At 44.7% G+C, this 22,958-nt stretch overlaps 1 protein-coding gene across 1 annotated transcript; it reads right to left on the reverse strand.

The window, feature by feature from the left end:
- Nucleotides 1-133: 133 nt before the first annotated feature.
- On the reverse strand, nt 134-21,403 carry PCP4L1 (Purkinje cell protein 4 like 1; the record flags this gene model as incomplete). Its single annotated transcript, XM_082657159.1, has 3 exons — nt 134-611; nt 1,229-1,283; nt 21,395-21,403. 3 exons carry the CDS (start codon nt 21,401-21,403, stop codon nt 469-471), a joined length of 207 nt encoding a protein of 68 aa, XP_082513285.1. The 3' UTR covers nt 134-468.
- Between the last annotated feature and the right edge of the window lie 1,555 nt (nt 21,404-22,958).

A 22,958-nucleotide genomic window follows, 5' to 3' on the forward strand; every position in this document is an offset into this window, starting at 1 on the left:
TGGCTTAGCTCATAGGAGGGAAGTTGAGGTTCTGATGAGAAGGATGTGAAGGTAAAAAATGCTACCTGAAGTGTGAATGCTGTAACCAGTGGAACATATGCCCCACCCTCGGGCACCCTACTCTGAAGGCTTTTCCCTCCCTCCCACATCATCAGGGGTCCCTCTCTCAACCTCAAATCCTCTTGCTCTTCAGCCTCATAGAGCAGGCACAGGTACTGGTCAAGAAGCTGTATCCCAAGGAGAAAACATTCCACCCTTAAGCAAGTGGCTGCCTGTTGAATTCTTCATCTTCCCTGTGTTCCTTGTGCCTCTGCGGCTGCGATGGCTTGAGAGGCCAGGGAAAATAATGTATAAGTGTTGAACTTGCCTCAACGAGAAGCTTGAGGGACAAGGAGACAAAGATACATGGGAGTCAGAGCTGTGGAGAAGGGGAGGGAAGGGAGCAAGGTGAAGGGTAAGGCTGGTTATTCAGGAACTGGAATCCTTTTTCTTTTTCTGGAATCGCCGGAACTTGCCCTGAATAGCAAGGGCAGCCTTCTCTGTTTCTGGTGCCGTCAGATCAATGTCAATCTCCTCCTCCTCCTCAGCCTTCTTGGCATTGCCAGCTCTCCCTGCAGATAGTTGAGAGATTCATTAATGAGTAAACCTGAATTGCCCCAGCCCCTTTCCCAGACCCCAAATACAGTGGTTAAAGTCCACTTTCTACTGGACTCTGTGAGGTCCCCCAATCTTTGCTAGGACCCGGAATGCCTGATGACTCTCCCAGAAGCTTGAGTCAGGGTACCTAGGCTGAGAATTAGTTATAGTAGGTACTCAGAAGCTTTGCAACTCTTGAACCAAGATGACAAATGTCTTCTATCACCACTTATTCCTAAATCCTACAGTTCAGAGTCCCACGGCACACTCACTTTCCCCTGTTTTCCCTAAAGTTCTGATTGAGACAGGGGCTGGGATCATTTGATGAGTTTCTTCCTATCACTGTACCTGTTTCCAAGCATTCCAGAGCCAGTTTCTAAAATCAAAGCGTAAATTCTAGTAGGTTTACTTCTTAGGAAAAAGTGGAAGGAAGTTTATAGATATAGTAGTCCTAACCTAGTGCTTTGTTTCACTTATCACATTCTTATTCCTGTTACATCTGACTTTAGGAGCTTCCAGGCTTCCAGCCCTACTTGTCTTCATGTCCCTATATTTACCTGCCCTACAAACTGCTTAGCCCACCCCCACTCACCCTTTTCCTCTGGGCCAGCTGCCTGGTTGGTTGCTGGGGATGTTTTGGTGTTAAGCTGGAAAAGAAAAATCAGAATATTAGATATTCACAGAAGTATTAAGGTGCCATCCCCGTAGACTCACCATCATCATTTTCAAGCCCTCCTACTACCAGGTCCATCCCTTAGTCTTTTTTTTTTTTTTTCCCGGTATGCGGGCCTCTCACTGCTGTGGCCTCTCCTGTTGCGGAGCACAGGCTCCGGACGCACAGGCTCAGTGGCCATGGCTCACGGGCCCAGCTGCTCCGCGGCATGTGGGATCTTCCCGGACCGGGGCACAAACCCGCGTCCCCTGCATCGGCAGGCGGACTCTCAACCACTGCGCCACCAGGGAAGCCCCATCCCTTAGTCTTTTGAAGAAGTGGGTCTTGAGATCAGAGAGAGGGAGAAGAGTCATCAAAATTTATTCAACAAGTATTGATTGGTGCTAGGGAAATTGTAGAGGACAAAACAGAAAAAACCCTGCCCTCATGGAGTTTACATTCTAGGATATAGATAGACAAATGAATAAAAAAATTATTATTATGTTAAGTGGTGATAAGTGCTATAGAGAAAAGACAGGGAAGGGAGGTAGTGACTGCCAGGTGGGAATGGAGAAATACAGTTTTATACAGAGTGGTCAGGAAAAGCCTCTCTGAAAGGTGGTATCTGAGCCAAGAGCTGAAGGAGATAAGGGAGTAAGGGCTGTAGGTGGTGGGCAAGAGCTCTCAAGGGCCCTGGGGTGGAAGTGTGACTAGCGTGTTTGAGCAATAGCATGAGTCCAACGTAGCTGGAGTGAACGACAGTTGGAGATGAGATCAGAGATAACTGGGAGTTGGGGCAGACTCCGTCGGACCTTGGGAGTCTTTTTAAGCCTTGGGAGTCTTTTTAAGGAGCTTGACTTTTATCGTAAGGGTGATGAGAAGCCATTAGAGACCTTCAATTGGCACATAAGGGGCATTAGGGAGGAAGCTGAAAAATCTGTTAGGCAATTATTGCAGAAAACTAGACAGGAGATAATGGTTGCTTGGATCAAAAAGGTGTCAGTGGAGGTGGTGAGAAGTGATCTGATTCTAGGTATACAATTGTCCCTCAGATTCCGCAGGAGATTGGTTCCAGGACCCACAAGGATACCAAAATCCACAGACGCTCAAATACCTTATATAAAATGGCATTTATTTGTATATTGGCAAGTATTTGCATATAACCTATGCACATACTCCCACATACTTAAAATCTCTAGATTACTTATAATGCCTAATACGATGTAAAGGCTATGTAAATAGTTGTCAATACAATGTAAATGCTATGCAAATAGTTGCTGGCTTGCAGCAAATTCAAGTTTTGCTTTTTGAAACTGTCTGAAATTTAAAAAATTATATACTTTCAATCTTTGGTTCGTTGAATCCACGGATGCAGAACCCTCAGACACAGAGGGCCAACTGTATTTTCAAGCTACGACTATTGGTTAAATGGCATAGTGACACAACTCAAGGATAGCTCCAAAGTTTTGGGGCTGAGGAAATGAAAAAAAAATGAATTGCCATTTCCTGAAATGAAGAAGACAGCAGGAGCAGCAGGTATTAGGGAAAGAATCAGAAACTTGTTTTTGGACAAGTTTGAGATTGCCTACCTAGTTATCCAGGAGGAGTTTTTTTTTTTTTTTTTTTTTTTTTACATCTTTATTGGAGTATAATTGCTTTACAATGTTGTGTTAGTTTCTGCTGTATAACAAAGTGAACCAGCTCTACGTATACATATATCCCCATATCCCCTCCCTCTTGAGCCTCCTGCCCACCCTCCCTATCCCACCCCTTCTAGGAGGTCACAAAGCACTTGATCTCCTTGTGATATGCAGCTGCTTCCTACTAGCTATTTTACATTTGGTAGTGTATATATGTCAATGCTACTCTCTCATTTTGTCTCAGCCTCCCCACCCCGTACCCCCTGGCCCCCGGCCCCCCACCATCCTCAAGTCCACTGTCTACCAGGAGGAGATGTTGTTATAAGCTGTTGGATATTCAAGATGAGTTAAAGAGAAGACTCTTGCCTAGAGATATAAATTAGACAGTTATTAAGATGTGGTTGGCATTTAAGCCATGAGACTGGGTGAGATCACCAAGGGAGTGAGTTCAGATAAAGAGGAGAAAAGGGGCAAATCCTGGGGCATTCCGGTGATTAGAGGTTGTAGAAATGCGGAGAAATCAATAAGAGAAGTTGAGAAGAAGCCAGGAGAAAAGTCAAGAGATTATAGTACTTTAGAAGCCATATGAAGAAACTATTTCAAGGAGACAAGAGTGATTAATTGTGTCAAATTCTGCAGGTAAGGGACTTCCCTGGTGGTCCAGTGGTTAACAATCCGGCTTGCAATGCAGGGGATGCCCGTTTGATCCCTGGTCAGGGAACTAAGATCTCACATGCCATGGGGCAACTAAGCCCGCGCACCACAACCGCCGAGCCCGCGCGCCACAACTACTGAAGCCCGCACACCCAGAGCCCATGCTCCGCAACAAGAGAAGCCACCGCAGTGAGAAGCCCGAGCACCACAACAAAGAGTAGCCCCCACTCACCGCAACTAGAGAAAGCCAGCCTGCAACAACGAAGACCCAACGCAGCCAAAAATTAAAAAAAAAAATAAAGTAAAACCAGTCAAGATATTGTCCCTATCTTCCAGGCTGAGTGAGGAGATAAGACAAGTATCCAAATAATACTTCCTGAGCATTTATTATGGCCAAACCGTATCCCATTTAATCCTCTGAAATCTCTGAGATGTCATCCTATTTTATAGTTGAGGAAACAGGCTTAGAGATGTTAAAGATCTTGCCCAAGGGCTTCCCTGGTGGCGCAGTGGTTGAGAGTCCGCCTGCCGATGCAGGGGACGCGGGTTCGTGCCCGGGTCTGGGAAGATCCCACATGCCGCGGAGCGGCTGGGCCCGTGAGCCGTGGCCACTGAGCCTGCGCGTCCGGAGCCTGTGCTGTGCAACGGGAGAGGCCACAGCGGTGAGAGGCCCGCATACCGCAAAAAAAAAAGATCTTGCCCAAGGTCAAGCCACACTACTAGAAAACAGTGGAACTGGCTCTGGGACCGAGGCAGACCAACTCCACACTCTTAGCCACTGTGCTATGTCCACAAGATCGAATACCGTCGCATGCTGACACAAATATGCTAATATATTCACAATTACTGAATCTAGCTGGAAAAGATATGGATGTGCATTGAACAACTCTTTCAACTCTGATAAATTTTTCTAACAGAAAGTTAGGGGGAAATAAGAAAATAATAATTTAAAGTAAAATACAAATTATTAAGATAAAAAACGCTGGGGGCTTCCCTGGTGGTGCAGTGGTTGGGAATACGCCTGCCAATACAGGGGACACGGGTTCGATCCCTGGTCCAGGAAGATCCCACATGCCACGGAGCAACTAAGCCCGTGCGCCACAACTACTCAGCCTATGCTCTAGAGTCTGCGAGCCACAACTACTGAAGCCTGCACACCTTAGAGCCCGTGCTCCACAACAAGAGAAGCCACGGCAATGAGAAGCCTGTGCACCGCAACGAATATAGCCCCCGCTCACCACAACTAGAGAAAGCCCACGCGCAGCAACGAAGACCCAGTGCAGCCAAAAATAATTAAATTTACAAATAAAAGTTGATATGGTCCAATTTTTGTAAAATATATTGATTGCTTATGTATGTATATGTACATTTTTATTTAAAAATCTGAAAGAACTTGCACAAGGGTGTTCCCCAAACCCTATGGAATTCCTGCTAGTCCCCCTTTGACCAAAAAAAAAAAAAGTTTCCATTAGAGGAAGGGTTGTTCCTGAGACTCTTGGGAGACTGCCCACTCATTATTCTTTCTTTTCCCATGATCTTCCTGTAGTCTATATATATATATATATTTGGCACATGATCAATGTAGTGACCCAGTAGTTAGCTAGGTGACGCTTTCCACACTGGCACGCTGTCATCACAAGAGGTCTGTCCACACTGCAAAAGCATGAGATACATGGGGTGTTTAGTAATAGGATAATAGTCAATAGTCCTGACAAGAGGGTCACGGGTCAAGAGGCAAGTTCTATAGTCCTATGATCTCTGACTTCAAACCCTCCTTTTTTTATTGCCAGCAAATCCCTGAATCTGATCCTTGCTTTAACCATTATCCCTCTCTCTCTCTCTAAGCCTGTTCCCTTAATCCACCAATTCTTTTCTTTCATCCCTCCCCTTTGGAGGAAAATCTGGACCCCAGTTCTAAAAATCTTCCCTCGAGTAACGGCCCCTTCCTCTGCCTTCCTTCTCATATCAGCTAACCTTGAGAATCCTCGAAGCAGGAATATTTGCCAGGGCTGAACCACACCCGCCACCCCTTTCCCTCTGCCCTGCCAGCTGTCACCTTCCTGAGTCTCTCCTGAGATTACTGACCCTGGAATGGAGCCATGGCTCAGCTGCTGTCTAGCCACCCAGGGGTTCTCAGCTCCATTTGGCCGAACTTTATGAGAGGTCACTACGGAGACTAGAAAAGGGTTCTGTAAAGGAGAAGAAAACCCCTATTACTAACAATGCCCCTTGAAATCTCTCTCACACCTTCTGCTAAAAAGTAATACGCTGGGGCTTCAACCTGCTCCTCCTCCCTGTACCCTCTCCAGCCAGTTCTCAAATAGCTACTCCGAACACTATAGATTTCTGGATTTAGTGGTTAGTGATTTGCTGAGGTAGGAGGTGGGGGCAGTTAGATCACATGTTGTTAGCTCCCACCCTCTACGTGATACTCAGCCCTTTCCTGGTCCCTGGTCTCTGCCCCAAGTCTCCTGTGTATCTTCCAGAAACTCAGCAATTTTAGATGAATCAAGGTCCTCTGGTGCATCCATCTGACAGCCATCAGATTAACCATATTTCTGGTAAACCAAGGAGGCACGGAGGTCCTCTCTGGATGAACCAGAAACCACATGTGCTGTAAGAGTGTCTCTTACAAAAACTCGCAACTCCAGAGGATCAGTGCTCACCCACAGAGCTGTGACAGGTGAGCGTTTCTCAGCCGCTCTCTCTCAGCCTCTCATTCTAGCCAGGTATGGATTACTGGAAACTCTCAGGTGCTCTTCTACTTCTTTCAACACTGAGCTCTTCTGACCAGAAATAACAACAGTGAAATGGTTTAGCAAATCCTTCCTTTTCCTTATGGGACCCATCTAGGGGAACTGGAAGAAATCAAGGACTTTAGAATGCCACCCCACCTCATCTTATTAATAATCATATATATTGATATAATACTTACTTTGTGCCAGTCACTGTTCTAAGTACTTTAACATGTTTAATTCTTACAACAGCCCTATAAGATAGGTATTGTTACTAGTCTCACTTTACAGATAAGAAAACTAAGGGCCAGAAGAGGTTAATTAACTTGCCTAAGGTCATATAGCTAAGAAGTAGCAAAGCCAGGATTTGAACCAACGTGGTCTGACTCCAGAGTCCACCCTCTTGAACATTATGCTATGCTGTATCCGTCTCCAGCCAAAGGCGTAAGCACGTGTATGCATGTGGTACATACATACCACATGAGAAGGATGTCCAGTGTGAAACTGATTTAAATAGACAAGTGCTCCCACACAGCAGAGCAATCCCTAGGTAAGAAGGAAAGTCCTAGAGATCATGATTTCCTTCCATTCCCACAGTTAGGCAGCTGTATTCAAGGACCAGTCTCTCAATCCATAGTCCCCAACACTTGCTTGATATATACTCTAGAGGGTCCTGTCCTCCCAATATGGGGAAAGCTTTCTTGTAATTTGAGAACCTGATCCCAGACCTTGCCTACTGACTCAGATTCCTGCTCTGCTAGTTGAGCTAGCCATGCTGATTCTGGCTTTCATCTTGATGTTTGCCCAGTGGGCCTCCTGACACATACCGGGCTGACCCCTGGGGGTTAGCCATAGCCTGTATGTGTGTTTTTCACTCCCAGGGCCAGATGCTAGCCTTTCAGATTCTGAGAATTCCATGTGCAGGATCATCCTATTGGTTTCCATTTCAAATGACTCTCTTGCTTACATTTAAGCCTGTTACTCGAAGTTTCTAGTGAGTTGAAGCTTGGTTCAGTTCAGCCTCACTGCCTACACAGGACTAAATGTTTCTTACTTCTCAACATGTAATTAGCAACTATGAGGCCCATCAACTCTTGCCTTTCCCTAGAGGGCCCTAGTTTCTTTCCCTGCCTACATTCCTGTATTCCTTTTCTCCTCACCTCTGGGCCTGATGTGCTCCAATGTTCCATTCCATCATCTTGGCAGTAGCTGTCAATTCCCCATGAGTATACTTTTGTTTCCTCTGCAGTTCAAAGTTGTGGACTCTCCCTTCCAGTGTGGACGGAGGAAAAGGAGAGGTCTGCTGGCTTAGGGGTCTTCTGTCTTCAAACTTTGAGAGACTGCAGAGAGGGATATGACACAGCAATATCCTCCCTTTCCTGACCCCATACCTCCTTCCAGAGCATTTATCAGCATTCAGATGATGTCTTTTCCTTCCATTTGAGCTTTAGATCCCATTCCCCTTTTCTCCTCCTCAGGGATCTTCACAATCAATTCTCTTGACTTGCTTATAAATAAAACCTCTTCCTTTCTTTAAAACCGAAAAAACAAGAAAAAGCCTTCCTCAATCTGAATTCCTTCTTCAACCACAACTAGAGTGAAAAGAAGCGGGTCTAGGACCAAGCCTTGAGGAACCCCAATATTAAAAGGTTAGGGTGAACAGATGGAGAAATATACTATGTTCTTGGACTGGAAGAATCAATATTGTGAAAATAACTATACTACCCAAAGCAATCTACAGATTCAATGCAATCCCTATCAAACTACCAATGGCATTCTTCACAGAATTAGAACAAAAAATTTTACAATTCGTCTGGAAACACAAAAAACCCAGAATAGTCAAAGCAATCTTGAGAAAGAAAAACGGAGCTGGAGGAATCAGGCTCCACAACTTCAAACTATACTGCAAAGCTATAGTAATCAAGACAGTGTGGTACTGGCACAAAAACAGAAATACAGATAAATGGTACAGGATAGAAAGCCCAGAGATAGACCCATGTGCATATGGTCACCTAATTTATGACAAAAGAGGCAAGAACATACAATGGAGAAAAGACAGCCTCTTCAATAAGTGGTGCTGGGAAAACTGGACAGCCACATGTAAAATGATATTAGAACACTCCCTAACACCATACACAAAAATAAACTCCAAATGGATTAAAGACCTAAATGTAAGATCAGACACTATAAAACTCTTAGAGGAAAACATAGGAAGAACACTCTTTGACGTAAATCACAGCAAGATCTTTTTTGACCCACCTCCTAGAGTAATGAAAATAAAAACAGAAAAAACCAAATGGGATCTAATTAAACTTAAGATCTTTTGCACAGCAAAGGAAACCATAAATAAGACAAAAACACAATCCTCAGAATGGGAGAAAATATTTGCAAATGAAACAACAGACAAAGGATTAATCTCCAAAATATACAAACAGCTCATGGAGCTCAATATCAAAAAACAAACAATCCAATTAAAAAATGGGTGGAAGACCTAAATAGACATTTCACCAAAGTAGACATACAGATGGCCAAGAGGCACATGAAAAGATGCTCAACCTCACTAATTATTAGAGAAATGGAAATCAAAACTACAATGAGGTATCACATCACACCTATCAGAATGGCCATTATCAAAAAAATCTACAAACAGTAAATGCTGGAAAGGGTGTGGTGAAAAGGGGACCCTCCTGCACTATTGGTGGGAATATACATTGATAAAATCACTATGGAGAACAGTATGGAGGTTCCTTAAAAACCTAAAATAGAACTACCATACGACACAGCAATCTCACTACTGCGCATGTACCCTGAGAAAACCATAATTCAAAAAGAGACATGTACCACAATGTTCATTGCAGCACTATTTACAATAGCCAGGACATGGAAGCAACCTAAATGTCCACTGACAGATGAATGGATAAAGATGTGGCACATATATACAATGGAATATTACTCAGCCATAAAGAGAAATGAAATTGAGTTATTTGTAGTGAGGTGGATGGACCTAGAGTCTGTCATACAGACTGAAGTAAGTCAGAAACACAAAAACAAATACTGTATGTTAACGCATATATTATGGAATCTAAAAAAAAAAATGGTACTGATGAACCTAGTGGCAGGGCAGGAATAAAGACGTAGACATAGAGAATGGACTTGAGGACATGGGGGGAGACGGAGGGGGAAGCTGGGGCGAAGTGAGAGTAGCATCGACGTATATACACTACTAAATGTAAAAATAGATAGCTAGTGGGAGGCAGCAGCATAGCACAGGGAGATCAGCTCGGTGCTTTGCGATGACCTAGAGGGGTGGGTTAGGGAGGGTGGGAGGGAGGCTCAAGAGGGAGGGGATATGGGGATATATGTATGCATATGGCTGATTCACTTTGTTGTACAACAGAAACTAACACAGTATTGTGAAGCAATTATACTCCAATAAAGATTTATAAAAATAAATAAATAAATAAAATGTTAGGATGGTCCTTTCAAAATAGTGCTGGAACAATTGGATAGTCAAGTGCAAAGAAACCTCAATCTATGTCTTGCACCCTATACAGAAATTAACTTGAAATGGATATAAAACCTAAAACTATAAAACTTCTAGAAGAAAATCCAGGGAAAAAATATCTTTGCAACCTTGGGGTAGGCAAAGATTTCTTAGATACACCAAAAGCATAATCCATAAAAGAAAAAAATTATAAATTGGACTTCATCAAAATTCAAAACTGCTCTTTGAAAGACACTCCTAAGAGAATGAAGAGACAAACTACAGACTGGAAGAAAATATTTGCAAATCACAAATCTGATAAAGGACTTGTATCCAGTATATATAAAGAACTTTCAAATCTCAATAGTATGAATACAGTTTGTAAAAAGGAGCAAGATATTTGGACACTTCACCAAAGAAGATACATGGATGGCAAATAAGCACATGAAAAAATATATATCATTAGTCATTTGGGAAATTTGAATTAAAACCACAATTAGATATCATTATACAGCTATTAGAATGTTTTGTTGTTGTTGTTTTGGGGGGTGTGTGTGTGTGTGTGTGTGTGTGTGTGTGCGCATGTGCACGCATGCACGCATGCATGCACACACGTGTTTTTGTTGGTTTTTTCTTAATGACTATACGATGTGCTGGCAAAGATACAGAGTATCTGGAGCTCTCAGACATTGCTGGTGGGAAGGTAAGATGGAACAGCTAGTGTGGAAGTTTCTTAAGTGTCCATTTTTCATACAACCCAGCAATCCTACTCCTAGGTATTTACTCAAGTGAAATTAAAACGTACGTCTACACGTAAACTTGCAGGTGAATGTTTATAACGGCTTTACCTGCAATCACCAAAAACTGGAAACAACCAAATGTCCCTCAACTGAGGAATGGGTAAACACATTGTAATACATCCATAAAATGTAATACTACTCAACAATTAAAGAAGGAATGAACTACTGATACATACAACAACATGGATGAACTTCAAAGGCATTATGCTAAGTGAAAGAAGCCAGACCCGTAAGGATACACGTATACCGTATGATTCCAATTATATGACATTTCTTGTAAAGGCAAAACTATAGGTACAGCAGACAGATCAGTGGCTGCTAAGGGCTGAGGTCATGGGAGGGGTGAGTATAAAGGAAAATGGGGGAATTTGGGGATGATGGAGCTGCTGTATATCTTGATTGTGGTGGCAGTTACATGATGTATATGTTTGTCAGAATTCACAGAACTATATCCGGATAAAAGTACATTTTACTGCATGTAAGTTATACCTTATTAAGTTATACAAGTAACGTAATAAGTTATTAAATAATAAGTTATTTTTTTACGGGGAAAGAAGGTTAAGAGAGCTAGAAAAGACTGAGAAGGACCAGTTAGAAAGGTAGAGTAGATAGGTGACTGGGGAAGGGGTGGGGGCCAGGGTCTCTCACATCTCTTTTCTTTTCATAGCTGGACTTCTCAGAACACTTACTATCTCCATTTCCTCACCTCCCACACACTCTCCCACCCACTTCAACCTAGCTTCTTACTCCTACTCCACTGAAATGCCTCTTTAGAAAACCAATGTGCTCTATGATAAGAAATCAAATGCAAAAGTTTCAGCTCCACTTGGCTTGACCTCTTGAAGCGTTCAATACTCTTAATCATTTCACCTTTCTTGACACACATTCTTTCCTTGGCTCCTGGGACATCACAGTTTTTCCTGATTTTTCTCCTATCTTTCTGGACACTTCTGTCAACATTTAAGTATTGGGGGCTCTCGAGGTTTAGGGCTAGGCTCCCTTCTGTTCTCTTTTCCTAGATGATCTTATCTGCACCTATGACTTCAGTTATCATTTATACAGCACCATCCGATAGAACAGTGGTCAGCTATCTACTGCGCACCGCCAAATCTGGTCTACGGCCTGTTTTCCTAAATTAAATTTTACTGGAACACAGCCATGCCCATTGTTTGCATATTGTCTGTGGCTGCTTTTGCACCACAGTAGCAGAGTTGAGTAATTGCAGCAGAGGCCACAGGGCCCACAAAGCCAAAAATACTTGCTACCCGGCCCATTACAGAAAAAGTTTGCAGACCCCTGCAAAAGAACTTTTTGCAATGATGGAAATGTTTTATATCTGTGCTGCCCAATATATGGCATCCCCTAGGCACATGGGGCTATCGAGCATTTTGAAATGGGGCTAGTGCAACTGAGGAATAAAATTTATAAATTTATTTAATAAGTTAATAATTTATTAATAACTAATAAGTTAAATAACTACATGTGGTTAGTGGCTACCATATTGAACCGCACAGAATGCCATTGACGGCTCAAATGTACAGCTTTCCCTTGGTATCCAAGAGGGATTGGTTTTAGGATCCCCAGGGATACCAAAATCCACAGATGCTCAAGTCCCTTACATAAAATGGCACAGTACAGTCTGCCCTCCAGTACCCATGGGTTCTGCATCCTCAGATTCAGAAATTCAATCCGCTGTTGGTGGAACCCGTGGATGCAGAGGGCAGACTGCATACCTCTATCCCAGAAACCTCCTCTGAGCTTTTAAACATCTCCACTTGGGCTTCCCTGGTGGCGCAGTGGTTGAGAGTCCGCCTGCCGATGCAAGGGACACGGGTTCGTGCCCCGGTCCAGGAAGATCCCACATGCCGCGGAGCGGCTGGGCCCGTGAGCCATGGCCGCTGAGCCTGCGCGTCCGGAGCCTGTGCTCTGCAACGGGAGAAGCCACGACAGTGAGAGGCCTGCGTACCACAAAAAAATAAATAAAATAAAATTAAAATTAAAATAAATAAATAAATAAAACATCTCCACTTGGGTGTTCTATGGGAACTCCAAACTCTTTGTGTCTCAAACTAAATTCATAATCCTACCTACCCAACCTAGTGCTCTGCAAGGTATTCCCCATTTCATCCAGTTGTACAAGCCACAAACCTAGAAATTGTTCTTGACACCTTTCTTTCCTTCACATTGCATATCCAATTCAATATCAAGTCCTATTAACTTTATCTCCCAAATATCTCTTAATCCATTCACTTCCACCATCCTAACACAGTTGTTTCTTATGTGGACCACGGTAATAGCCCAAGTGGTTACTGATGCTCTTAGGATAAAGAAGAAAATGCTTGTATTTTTAGAAGAAAATCTTTAACACAGTCTAAAAGATCTTACATTATGCAACCTCTGATTACCTCGGTAACCTCATCTCTGTTGCTTCTCACCTCAGGACCTTGGCACATGGTTCCCTTACCCCTGCTCCCCTTTTACCTAGTTAATTCCTATTTATCCTTCAGAGCTCTACTTAAGGGTTCCTTCTTCCAGGAAGCCCTTCTTAGCTCCCCAGACTAGGCTAGGACCGTCATAAGTTTTCACAGCACCTGGTATTTCTCCTTAGTAGTACTTGTTACTAATGTAATTAAATAATAATTTATTAATTAGTTATTTAATGTCTGTCTCCTCCATTTCTGTGCAAGTTCCTATGAGGAACTCGCTATGAGGGCAGGGGCAGTGTCTATCTTACTCACTCCAGGGTCTAGCATGATACACACTCAGTATATGTTGAACAAATGAAGGGAGCTCCTACTCTGCTGTATTTGCCACCTCACCACGATTTCTGAAGTTTAATTTGCTTTCAGATAGCTGAGGGCCTCACTCTGTAGCTGGCTCAGAGATTGTGAAGCCAGGTCATTGCTTTTCCTCACTTCAGTAGATGTGCCTGAAAAACAGCTGAGGATGAAGGGGAAGAACTTCTCTAGGAGTGTATTTCATGTTACCTGTATTATAGTTATTGTGTATTTGTCTTACCTCCCCTTCCCCAACTTCACCACCCCACCAGAGTCCATTTCCTTGAAAGCACGGTCCATTTATTTGTGTATCACTTGTAGTAACTGCAACCTATGTCTTGCACATAGTAGATACTCAGTAGATATTTGTTTATGTGAATTAAAATTTTCTCAAGCCTCAAATTCCTGGTGGAAGCAATATGTCATCTTAGGTAGAGGTAGACAGATCCGAGTTCATATCCTGGATCTGCATTGACTATCCCGGCTCTCCCATTCCTAGCTGTGTGACATTGGATAAATCAGTTAGCCTTGCTGTGCTCAGACATCTCATCTGCAGAAGAGAAAACATATCTATCCTAAAAGGTGAAAAGAACTAGAAAAAATATACCTAGCATATATCAAAATAAATTGTTATTATTTTGAAGTAATGTAACTGTGGATTGAATATAAGAATAGGACAAGTTACTGGGGTGTTGCCTGGCTCAAGACCTGGAATCAAAAACTAGAGCTGCCACAGAGTATATCTTCACTAAGTGGGACTGAAGGATGAAGGGAATACCTGGGATGGTTCTAAGGGCCCTTGAGGCTTATTCTGCTACCAAAGGAGTTTCATAACTGTTCTCTTTTTATTCTAAACCAACCCTGGAAATCACAATCTCCCTGTATTCCCAATGTCTGTCCCCAAAAATGCTGACAATAGCTCTAAACCTTTGGTAAAGGGCCCAACAATAGTCTGCTTGGGCAGAAATTGTATTCTGTATAGCAGCTGCCCATGTCTGGAGCCCTGGAGCCTCCTGGAGCTACTCCCAGGTCATAGGTGTACCAGAGGGGACCTCCAATACAGCACCTCCATTAATGTTCATGTTTCATTGCAAAGAACCCTTAGACAGAAACATACCCTATTTTTTTTTTTTTTTTTTTTTTGTAGACCACAGGGAGAAGATGATTAATCCTCAGGAGCAAATAGACCATATCTCCTCAATCAATCCTTTGTATCAGAAAGATGACTGTGTAAAGCCATTCCTTGCCTCAGAAGGATAGTTTGTTAGTATTGGCAAAGCACCTGAAAATAGTCAAAGTGGTAGCGACTTAGGTGCTTTTTCCCTATAGCTGTCACTATTGGGGAATAGGTACCCTATAACTCTAGGCCCTACTCGCCCTGCCCCCTTCTTGGGCTGCATTTCTTCCTTTCTTTGTCTCTTACATCTTTAATGGTGTTGCCACAGCAACCATTGTCACGCGAAGAGGCAAGATAGTGTCACCCCCTCTGTTCCAAGCAGCAATTTAGAACTAACCATGGGAAAGGTAAACTACCCAGATTTCCCCCTACGCCTCATCCCACTGGGGTCTTTAAAGAGGTATCACAGGTTGTTAACAGCAGCAACAGACAGGAACAAAGGAGCACCTCATTGCATCTGGATCACATATACTCTGCTTTTGCATGATATATCTTGGATGCTGGGCAAATGAAAACACATCATATACACATTATAGTACTGTTAGGATCACTTAGTTCAGATGGATAAGCACAAGGACTCAGAATCCTGTCCTATAGTCCAGGGCAGGGAAATCTAAAAAGGGCCTGAATCCTAAAAATCCTAAATACGAGCCCCAAAGACCCCTTTCTTGCCTTAGTATTGAAATAAATCCTAGGCCTTGTAAGCTCCCTGCTTGCTTTAGAGATGCAGAAACTGAAGGGAGACAGGAGTTAGTGCATCTGCTTTCAAGTAGTGACAAAGAGGCTTCAGCCCCCCAGGGACCCTTTTATCCCTGCTGACATGTTCTCCCCCAGTGATAAATGAAGTTCACTGCTAAAGACCCTTAGAGAGGCCTTTGGGATCCCCTGGTGCCCCTGAAAGACCCTGGACTGCTGTTTTTGGAGCACTGCTGGAACTGTTTCAATTCTTTCAGGGCAGCAACCAGCTGCAGTCCTCAAACAGCTTCAGAAAGACTTGCTCAAGGTCACCCTCAAGATAATAACAGAAAAAGAACTAGGAATCCTTACTCCAGGTTCTACAGACACACATTCTTTTCCTAATGTTTCCTAATGCATGGAATATAACCCAAACACCTTAGAGACAGGAATACAACCTAAGCAGTCCGAGCTCCCAAGCCCCCTGGTCTGTCCTTCCCCGCTCAGCCATCCCACCCCTGTTTCCTGAAATAGCAGTACCCCTCACTGGAGTCAGGCAGAATTCTTTGGCTATGCCAGCTCATGGTATGCGGTGAGTCAACAGCCCCCGCCCGTTTCCCCCCAGCATGGGCTGCCACAATTTAATGAGTAGTTATTTGCGGTGCTCTGCACACAGCTTGGAGCTGTGCCTTCACCCCATACTGGGGGTAGGGGGTGGGGGAGAGAGAGTAGTGCCAAAGCATCATGTATTACTGGAATCTTCAGTGTGCATCCCACCCATGACGTTATTGTCCCAGAATAAACGTATTAATCCCACCACAGCCTACAAGGCAAACGCTCAGCTGGAGGGCTTTGTGGGGGAGGGAGGCAGCACCAAGGACAACAGAAGGGTAAATGGCACCTCTTTTCCCTGGATGGGGGGTTGGGAAACCTAGGTGGGCCCGCCTTCTGGCATCAGCCTGGACTTAAACAATAATCAGGCTTCAGGGAGGAGAACGTGATAAGATCCAGGCACCCGCAGGGGTGCAGATTTCTTAGAAAAAGTGGTTTGGGATCTGCTTCTGACTTGGCTTACTCTTGCAGGTCAAATAATGCTGGAGCAAGTCACTTTGAGCAGTAGGTCTGGATTACGGATTTAGAAAATCACGCACTTAGCATTCATCACTTACTTTGCCAGCCTAACGTGTTCTTCTTTCCCTCTTCTAGATTTCTCCTCCCAAAGCCTTGGTACTCTCTTTGGAAGTCAAGTGGCCAAATGAAGGAGGAGTAAATGTTCAGCGTCTGTTTGATTATCAGGTACCGCAATTTTACTTAGATACCTGTTTTCTGCACTGGATCCTCCAAGTCAAATACTTTAGAGTTAAGAGAATTGCTCATTCCTTTCTTTTCTGAAAGAAAACCTCTCCTTCTGGTCCTTGTTTCTTTACAGTGATGATAATCAGTGATGGACACCAGAAACTAAGAACGCATGAAAAGAGGACCTCCAGACTTCCGCCTTCCTACACTCCTATTAACTTACCTACTCCACTTCAGCATATCCATTGCACTCACTTTTAAGGTGACTAGGCATCTTGCATAAGGAAGAATAGTGCTTACCCTGTCTAGTATTCTACCAAAATTTACCCCGTTGGTACACATCATCCTACGTTGGTCTCTCCTCTCTCTCTATCCTCTTGCTCAGGATTTATTAAATCACACTGCTTAGATCTCCTATAGAAAGTATTTGTAATATATTCCTTCAAAGTTGCATGTAGATTAAACCATTCTATCACTGGAGTCACATGTTAAAAGAGTCTTAGGGAAAGTTCTTTGGGGATAAGAAGGCAGCAGTTCTATGCCCCAGTGTTGGTTCTAATACTGTGTAAACTTAGATAAGGTTTGGGCCGCAGTTTCCTCATCTGTAAAATGAGGAGATTGGACCAGATGATCTTTTTTTTTTTTTTTTTTTTTTTTGCGGTACGCGGGCCTCTCACTGTTGTGACCTCTCCCGTTGCGGAGCACAGGCTCCGGACGCACAGGCTCAGTAGCCATGGCTCACGGGTCCAGCCGCTCCGCGGCGTGTGGGATCTTCCCGTACCGGGGCACGAACCCGTGTGCCCTGCATCGGCAGGCGGACTCTCAACCACTGCGCCACCAGGGAAGCCCTGGACCAGATGATCTTTAGGGTTCCTTGACAAATCTGAAATTATATCGCTAAAATGTTTTGATATATTATTTGAGATTTTTTTGGTAAAAAAAAAATATCTGTATTTCTTCTAGATAGAAGGATTTTTGCAAAACTAAGCTTATTTTTTCCATGATAACATAGACTCATGAAAGACAATTTGGAACTACAGAAAAACAGAAAGAAAACAGGGGGAAGCATTCATAGAACCACTACCTTGAAAAGACAAGCTAGTGACTTGTCTTGATCGACCTGATCCTACTTCCTCCTCTGTCTTTGCAGCCCTATCTCCATCACTGTCATCAGTTAAGATTCTCCATGGACAGACATGAAAGACACATCAGGTTTGCATATTCGGACTCCAGCCACAATACTTACGGTGCCTGTCCCTATAGAGACTTGACATTCTAAGGTGTTACTGATAACAGCTGCAGCTGAGGGAGAAGACTATATTCCCAGGTCACAGGATGACAAAGTCATCCACTTTTATCAGCCAGTCTCCTGCTCAAGCAGCTAAAGCCAACAACCTGGACTGGTGACTGAGAAAGGGATGAGCAAGCTCTGGAACCAAATTCTGGTTTCTCTTACTTCAGAAGCCAGATATTTCTAGAGGTGGAAGGCTCTCCAGTATCCAGCTCTTCTGTTTTATACGTCCCACATAATCATCATCATAATAAAATACCAATGAGAGAGAAAGAGAGAAACTTGGATTTCCTCCAAGTCCCTACCAGGTTCCCTAACAAATGGTTCGCAGAAGACATAACAGAATGATGTCACCCTGACCAAACTTCCATTGTGGAGGAGGTTGTAGATTCAGGCAGACATGCACAGGAAGGAGAATGTGATCCCCAAAGTGTGATATCCCATTCCTATTACCTAGGAGGACAGCAAGCAGAATAATAAAGGAGGGAGTACTGGGTCTAGTGAGGTTTCTAGTTGATCTGTCCCTTGCTCCATCCCCTGCCAGCTTGAGGACAGACACTATGGGGCAGACACCATGGAACTAGTTACCAGTCATACATAAGCCCCATTTCAGCAGAATGACGGCTGGACCAAGGGATTCCTCCAGCTGGGCTTTTTACAGTTGAGAAGGGCAACAGGATCACAGAAGAACTTGCAACTGTGCTTTAAGCCGCCAGCTACACCATATGACAAGGGATTATAGGAAAGAGCCCTCATGGACTGAATGCATCTCCCATCCCCATTCTCCACCGAAACTAGCAAAAAGTTATTAAACTATAAGAGATAAGACTGTGATTCACAGCAATCAAGTCCTGCCTGCAGCTGTGAATGCAGACAAGCTGGAGACGAGCCCCTGCAGCTCCTCTGCACACGAACACACACACTCACAGGGGAATGCTCTGCTGCAGTACTGAGTGACAGCAGAGCCAGGAAGGGAAAGTATCACCAGAGACCCTCCCCAGCAGCGTCACCAGGATCCTACACTTTTCCTCTAGGTCTGGAGACCCCCTCCCCAATTTTTGTTCTTCATTTGAAATGGAAATCTCTTAAAGAGATCCCAAATTCTCTCATTTCATGCAGTTTCACTGAAGCAAGACAATAAGCAGGTGGGGGAGGTGGAGCTTACATAAGATTCAGAGTGCACAGGGCTTTCCTGGGCTAGGGCTCCAGCCTGAAAGAGGAGACCCCTGGGGCTGGGCTGAGAGAAAGAAGTTTGGAGTCTCCCTAGAGCTTCAGAGCTCTGGGCAACACTTCCACTTTTCTTCATAGCTTTTACAAGAGGAAGAAAACAGGCTGGGTCTTGGCCTCTAGGGAAGCAGAGGCCCTTTGGGTATCTGGTTCAGGGACAGCTGATCTCTGTGTAAGCCCAGGTGGCTGCTTCTGGATTTTATAAATACTCATCCCTGAAGCCAGGCTCAGCTTTGTATTAGGAGGCAGCTTCGACGACTAAACTGCTAGTTAGGACCAGTTCACTCTGACAGCCTGGGAGGTCAGGCAGCCCTGCAGACACTGTCAGTTACTTCCCATCCAAGGATTCCACTCTCTTCATTCTACTGAGTTCCTGATCGAGGCTAGTCAAGTACAGCTGCTAAGTCAAGACTTGACTTTCCCCTCAAACACCAAATTATTTTTCTTGACACTGCTTTGTGACAGCTTTGTCACTCTACCAACTATCACCCTAGATCCCAGCCCCTGTAGTGTAGCCTACAGAGAGGCTGTGCACTTCCCCTAAAAAGCACAGGCTAACCACACATCTTCATGTTGGCATAGACTTCACATCACAAACCTCCAGGGGATGGCTTGAATTGCAACTTTCAGATTTAGAAACACTAGGGGGGCGTTGAACTCTAGACCTCAGTGAAAAGAGGGCAAAGAGGGCCTCCCTGGTGGCGCAGTGTTGAGAGTCCGCCTGCCGATGCAGGGGACACGGGTTTGTGCCCCGGTCCAGGAAGATCTCACATGCCGCAGAGCGGCTGGGCCCGAGAGCCATGGCCGCTGAGCCTGCGCGTCCCGAGCCTGTGCTCTGCAACGGGAGAGGGCAAAGAAAACCTCTCTTCTCACATTAGGGCTGAAAGAAGCAAAAGGAAAGAAGATTGAACCTTTTTTTCCTTTTCTTTCTTTCTGAAAGGCTGCTGTGGTCACAGTCACAACTATCTGAGGGACAGGAAACCACTTTAGTTCATCTGCAGCCCCCAGAGTAGCTGAATTTTCCAGGATAAACTTAGTGGACATGGCAACCAAAACATAGTAGTTGGCACTAATTGGCTCCCTGGGTGAGAGCTTTTGGTAGGAGCCAGCAGAGCTCCTACTAAAGATGAAGATCTAAACTGAGACCTACAGGGTCCTACCCCTTCACTAACCTCGTATCCTTGACACTTCTCATGCTAGTTTTCTGAAATACTCTAAAATAATTTTTTTTAATTTTAGAAGTGAGATGGAGATAATAACAATATCTAACATACAATGAGTGCCTACTCTCTGCCAGGTACTGTTCTCAGTACTTGGCATATATTATCTCATTTAATCGTTAGAACGACCAGTATTACCCCCATTTTGCAGATAAAACACTGAAGCAGAGAAAGGCTTAGTAAACTTGCCTAAGGCCACATAGCTAGTAAGCAGTAGAGCTGGGATCTGGCATATAGCTGAGATGTTGGATTTAACACAAGATCCTGGGTACTAGGAAGGGGGTGCAGAGAGCAAGCTTGTGATGTCACTGCCCATACTGACTTCACTTAGAAAGAAAGATCCTTGTCTCTGGATGCCTAAAAATGCAGTCAAACAATGGAAGAGGTCTTTCCCAGTCTCTGCTTTGACCCCCACGGATGGACAGTGTTCTTTGAATAGAGGAAATCACAGTTAATGGACTGGGTCTGGTTCGGATGACCACGGACCCTGTGGAGACTCAGGGTGTAACAAGCACTGCAGAAGGAGGTCTACTCTTGAAGGGGACATCTCCCCAGCAGCCAGACAGGCCCCCACTACAAGCCTTCTGAATATCAGAATGGTCCCTCCAACGGTTAGTTCTTGATTGAATGAGTGGAGGGTAGGATGCCACCTTCCTAATAGGGGCGAAGTGGCCACCCCAGGGGGCGAGGGCTGGAGTTCTCCGTTGAATGCTACATAAGGAGTGTAAAAGCAATACAGCCCTAGGAGAGGGAAGACAGAAGCTAATGTTTTTCTCAGAAGTCTGGGGAGTGAAGGGAAGCCCGAGTAACCTTGGAGCAGTAAGACCTATGCAGAGGGCAGTATCCTGAGGATAAAACTTACGACCTGAGACCTCAGCCCTCCCATTCTACAATCGATTCCAGTCCCCCCAAATCTCCACCGACAGTCAGGGAACTTAAAGCCTCCCTCTTCCAATCGCTCCCCAGCACTCCAAGGTGGGAGCTTTCCCAGAGAGGCAGGGGCCGTCCCGGGAGGATTCTCAGCGGCTCTGGGCTGCAGCACCCTCCCTCGCAGCCCTGGGACCCCGAGCCGCGGCCTCCCCGCGCCGCAGCCCTAGTCCGCAGCGGCGGGGCCGGGCAGCGCCTCTCACCTCGCTCATCGCGGCGGCCAGACGGGGCGCGCGGGGCGCGACACGTGCAGGGGAGACAAGGGGCACTCAGGCTGCACGGGCGACGGCCGCAAGTTGCCGGGCTCTGAGGCAGGGGCCCCGCTGACGAGGCGAGGAGAGTTAGTGCGGAGAGCCGCTGCTCCAGTGCCCGCACCCCAGCTCCAGGCGCTCAGCTGCCCGCCAGGAGTCCCCTTCCGACCCTGTCCTGTCAGAGCCGCTCCGCGAGCCTCCGCCGGCCCCACCTTTTATAGTCAGCTCCCTACCAGCCTCCAGCCCGACCAATAGGAGCTCTTCCTGCCGCAGAGTGACAGCCCCTGGCACCCAATGGTGGCAGGCTCAGAGGTCTGCTGCATTTCCAAACTAGGGTAAGACAGAGAGCGGGAAGGAGGGGGAGACCGTCGGGGGATGAGAAGATGGAAAATGAAGCAGGGGGAGCAAAGGAGGAAGGAGAGGAAGGAGTAGTACACGAAGGAAAGAGAGAGAGAGGCAGGGAAGGAGTGTGTGAGTTTAAGAAAGTGAAGAAAGAAGAGCTGGAAGGATATCAAGAGGGTACATGTGAAGCAGGAAACTGAATGAAAGGGTAAAAGCCAAGAGATGTTACAGATTAAGATTTAGTAATAGGATGGCAGTCTGAATAAGCGAAGGGCAGAAAGGAGGAAGGGAAGGAGAGGGAGAGATAGAGACAGAGAGGGACAGAGAGAGCAAAAGAGACAGAGAGATGCAAGGGGACGGTATTCTGTGGCAAAGAACAGGGGAATTTTGAAGTGCCTGTTTGATTTGGAAGATCATAGATCTAAGGAGTTGAAAGACATTTTAGGATTCATCAATTCTACCTCCCACATAATGCGAAAAACCCTTCTCCAACAAAATGATGGTCCCCTAGCGTCTACTTGAATAGGTAATGAGCTCCCCCCAAAAGTTAATTTACGACTGTTTACTCATCCAATCTCAGTCTGACAATGTGCCCTCCACTGTGCTCCACTGTGGTAGTGAAGTTATTAAAAAAATGAGAGAGAAAGAGACACACACACACACACACACACACACACACACATTATGACCTTGCACCTATTGTTGCCATTAAAATAGATTTCAATATGCAAGTCCTATCTCTTAGAGTCTAGGTTTTTTCTTCCTGCAATTCGGGTAGGAACCCATTTGGTGGTATATGTTTGAGTACCAAAACTAGCAAGTGGATTCTGCCCAGATGTAGGGAGCAGATGTGAAAGATGAAGCCCGCAGTCCAATCTATATAGATTATTTTTCAGTAAGATGGAACTTCACTAAATAATCACTATGTTGTATAAGTTTTAAGAAAAAAATATGATTAGAGCAAGATGAAAAGAAATAGAACACCTAGGTAAAAGTCAGGAACTTTCTGATAACTTCAACTGCTATTCCTAAATATCTAGCTTCCATTTCTACTTTAAAGAAATCCTTTAAATGCTCTTGCCTGTGATACTTCTAGGCATTGTAAAACCTTTTAGCCTACTTAGAGCTTCAGTCAGCCAAAGCCAAACACTTTCAGCGTTAGCCGTTACACCCT

This window comes from Grampus griseus, assembly GCF_964374135.1.
Source record: "Grampus griseus genome assembly, chromosome: 1".
In the NCBI taxonomy this organism is placed as follows: domain Eukaryota; kingdom Metazoa; phylum Chordata; class Mammalia; order Artiodactyla; family Delphinidae; genus Grampus; species Grampus griseus.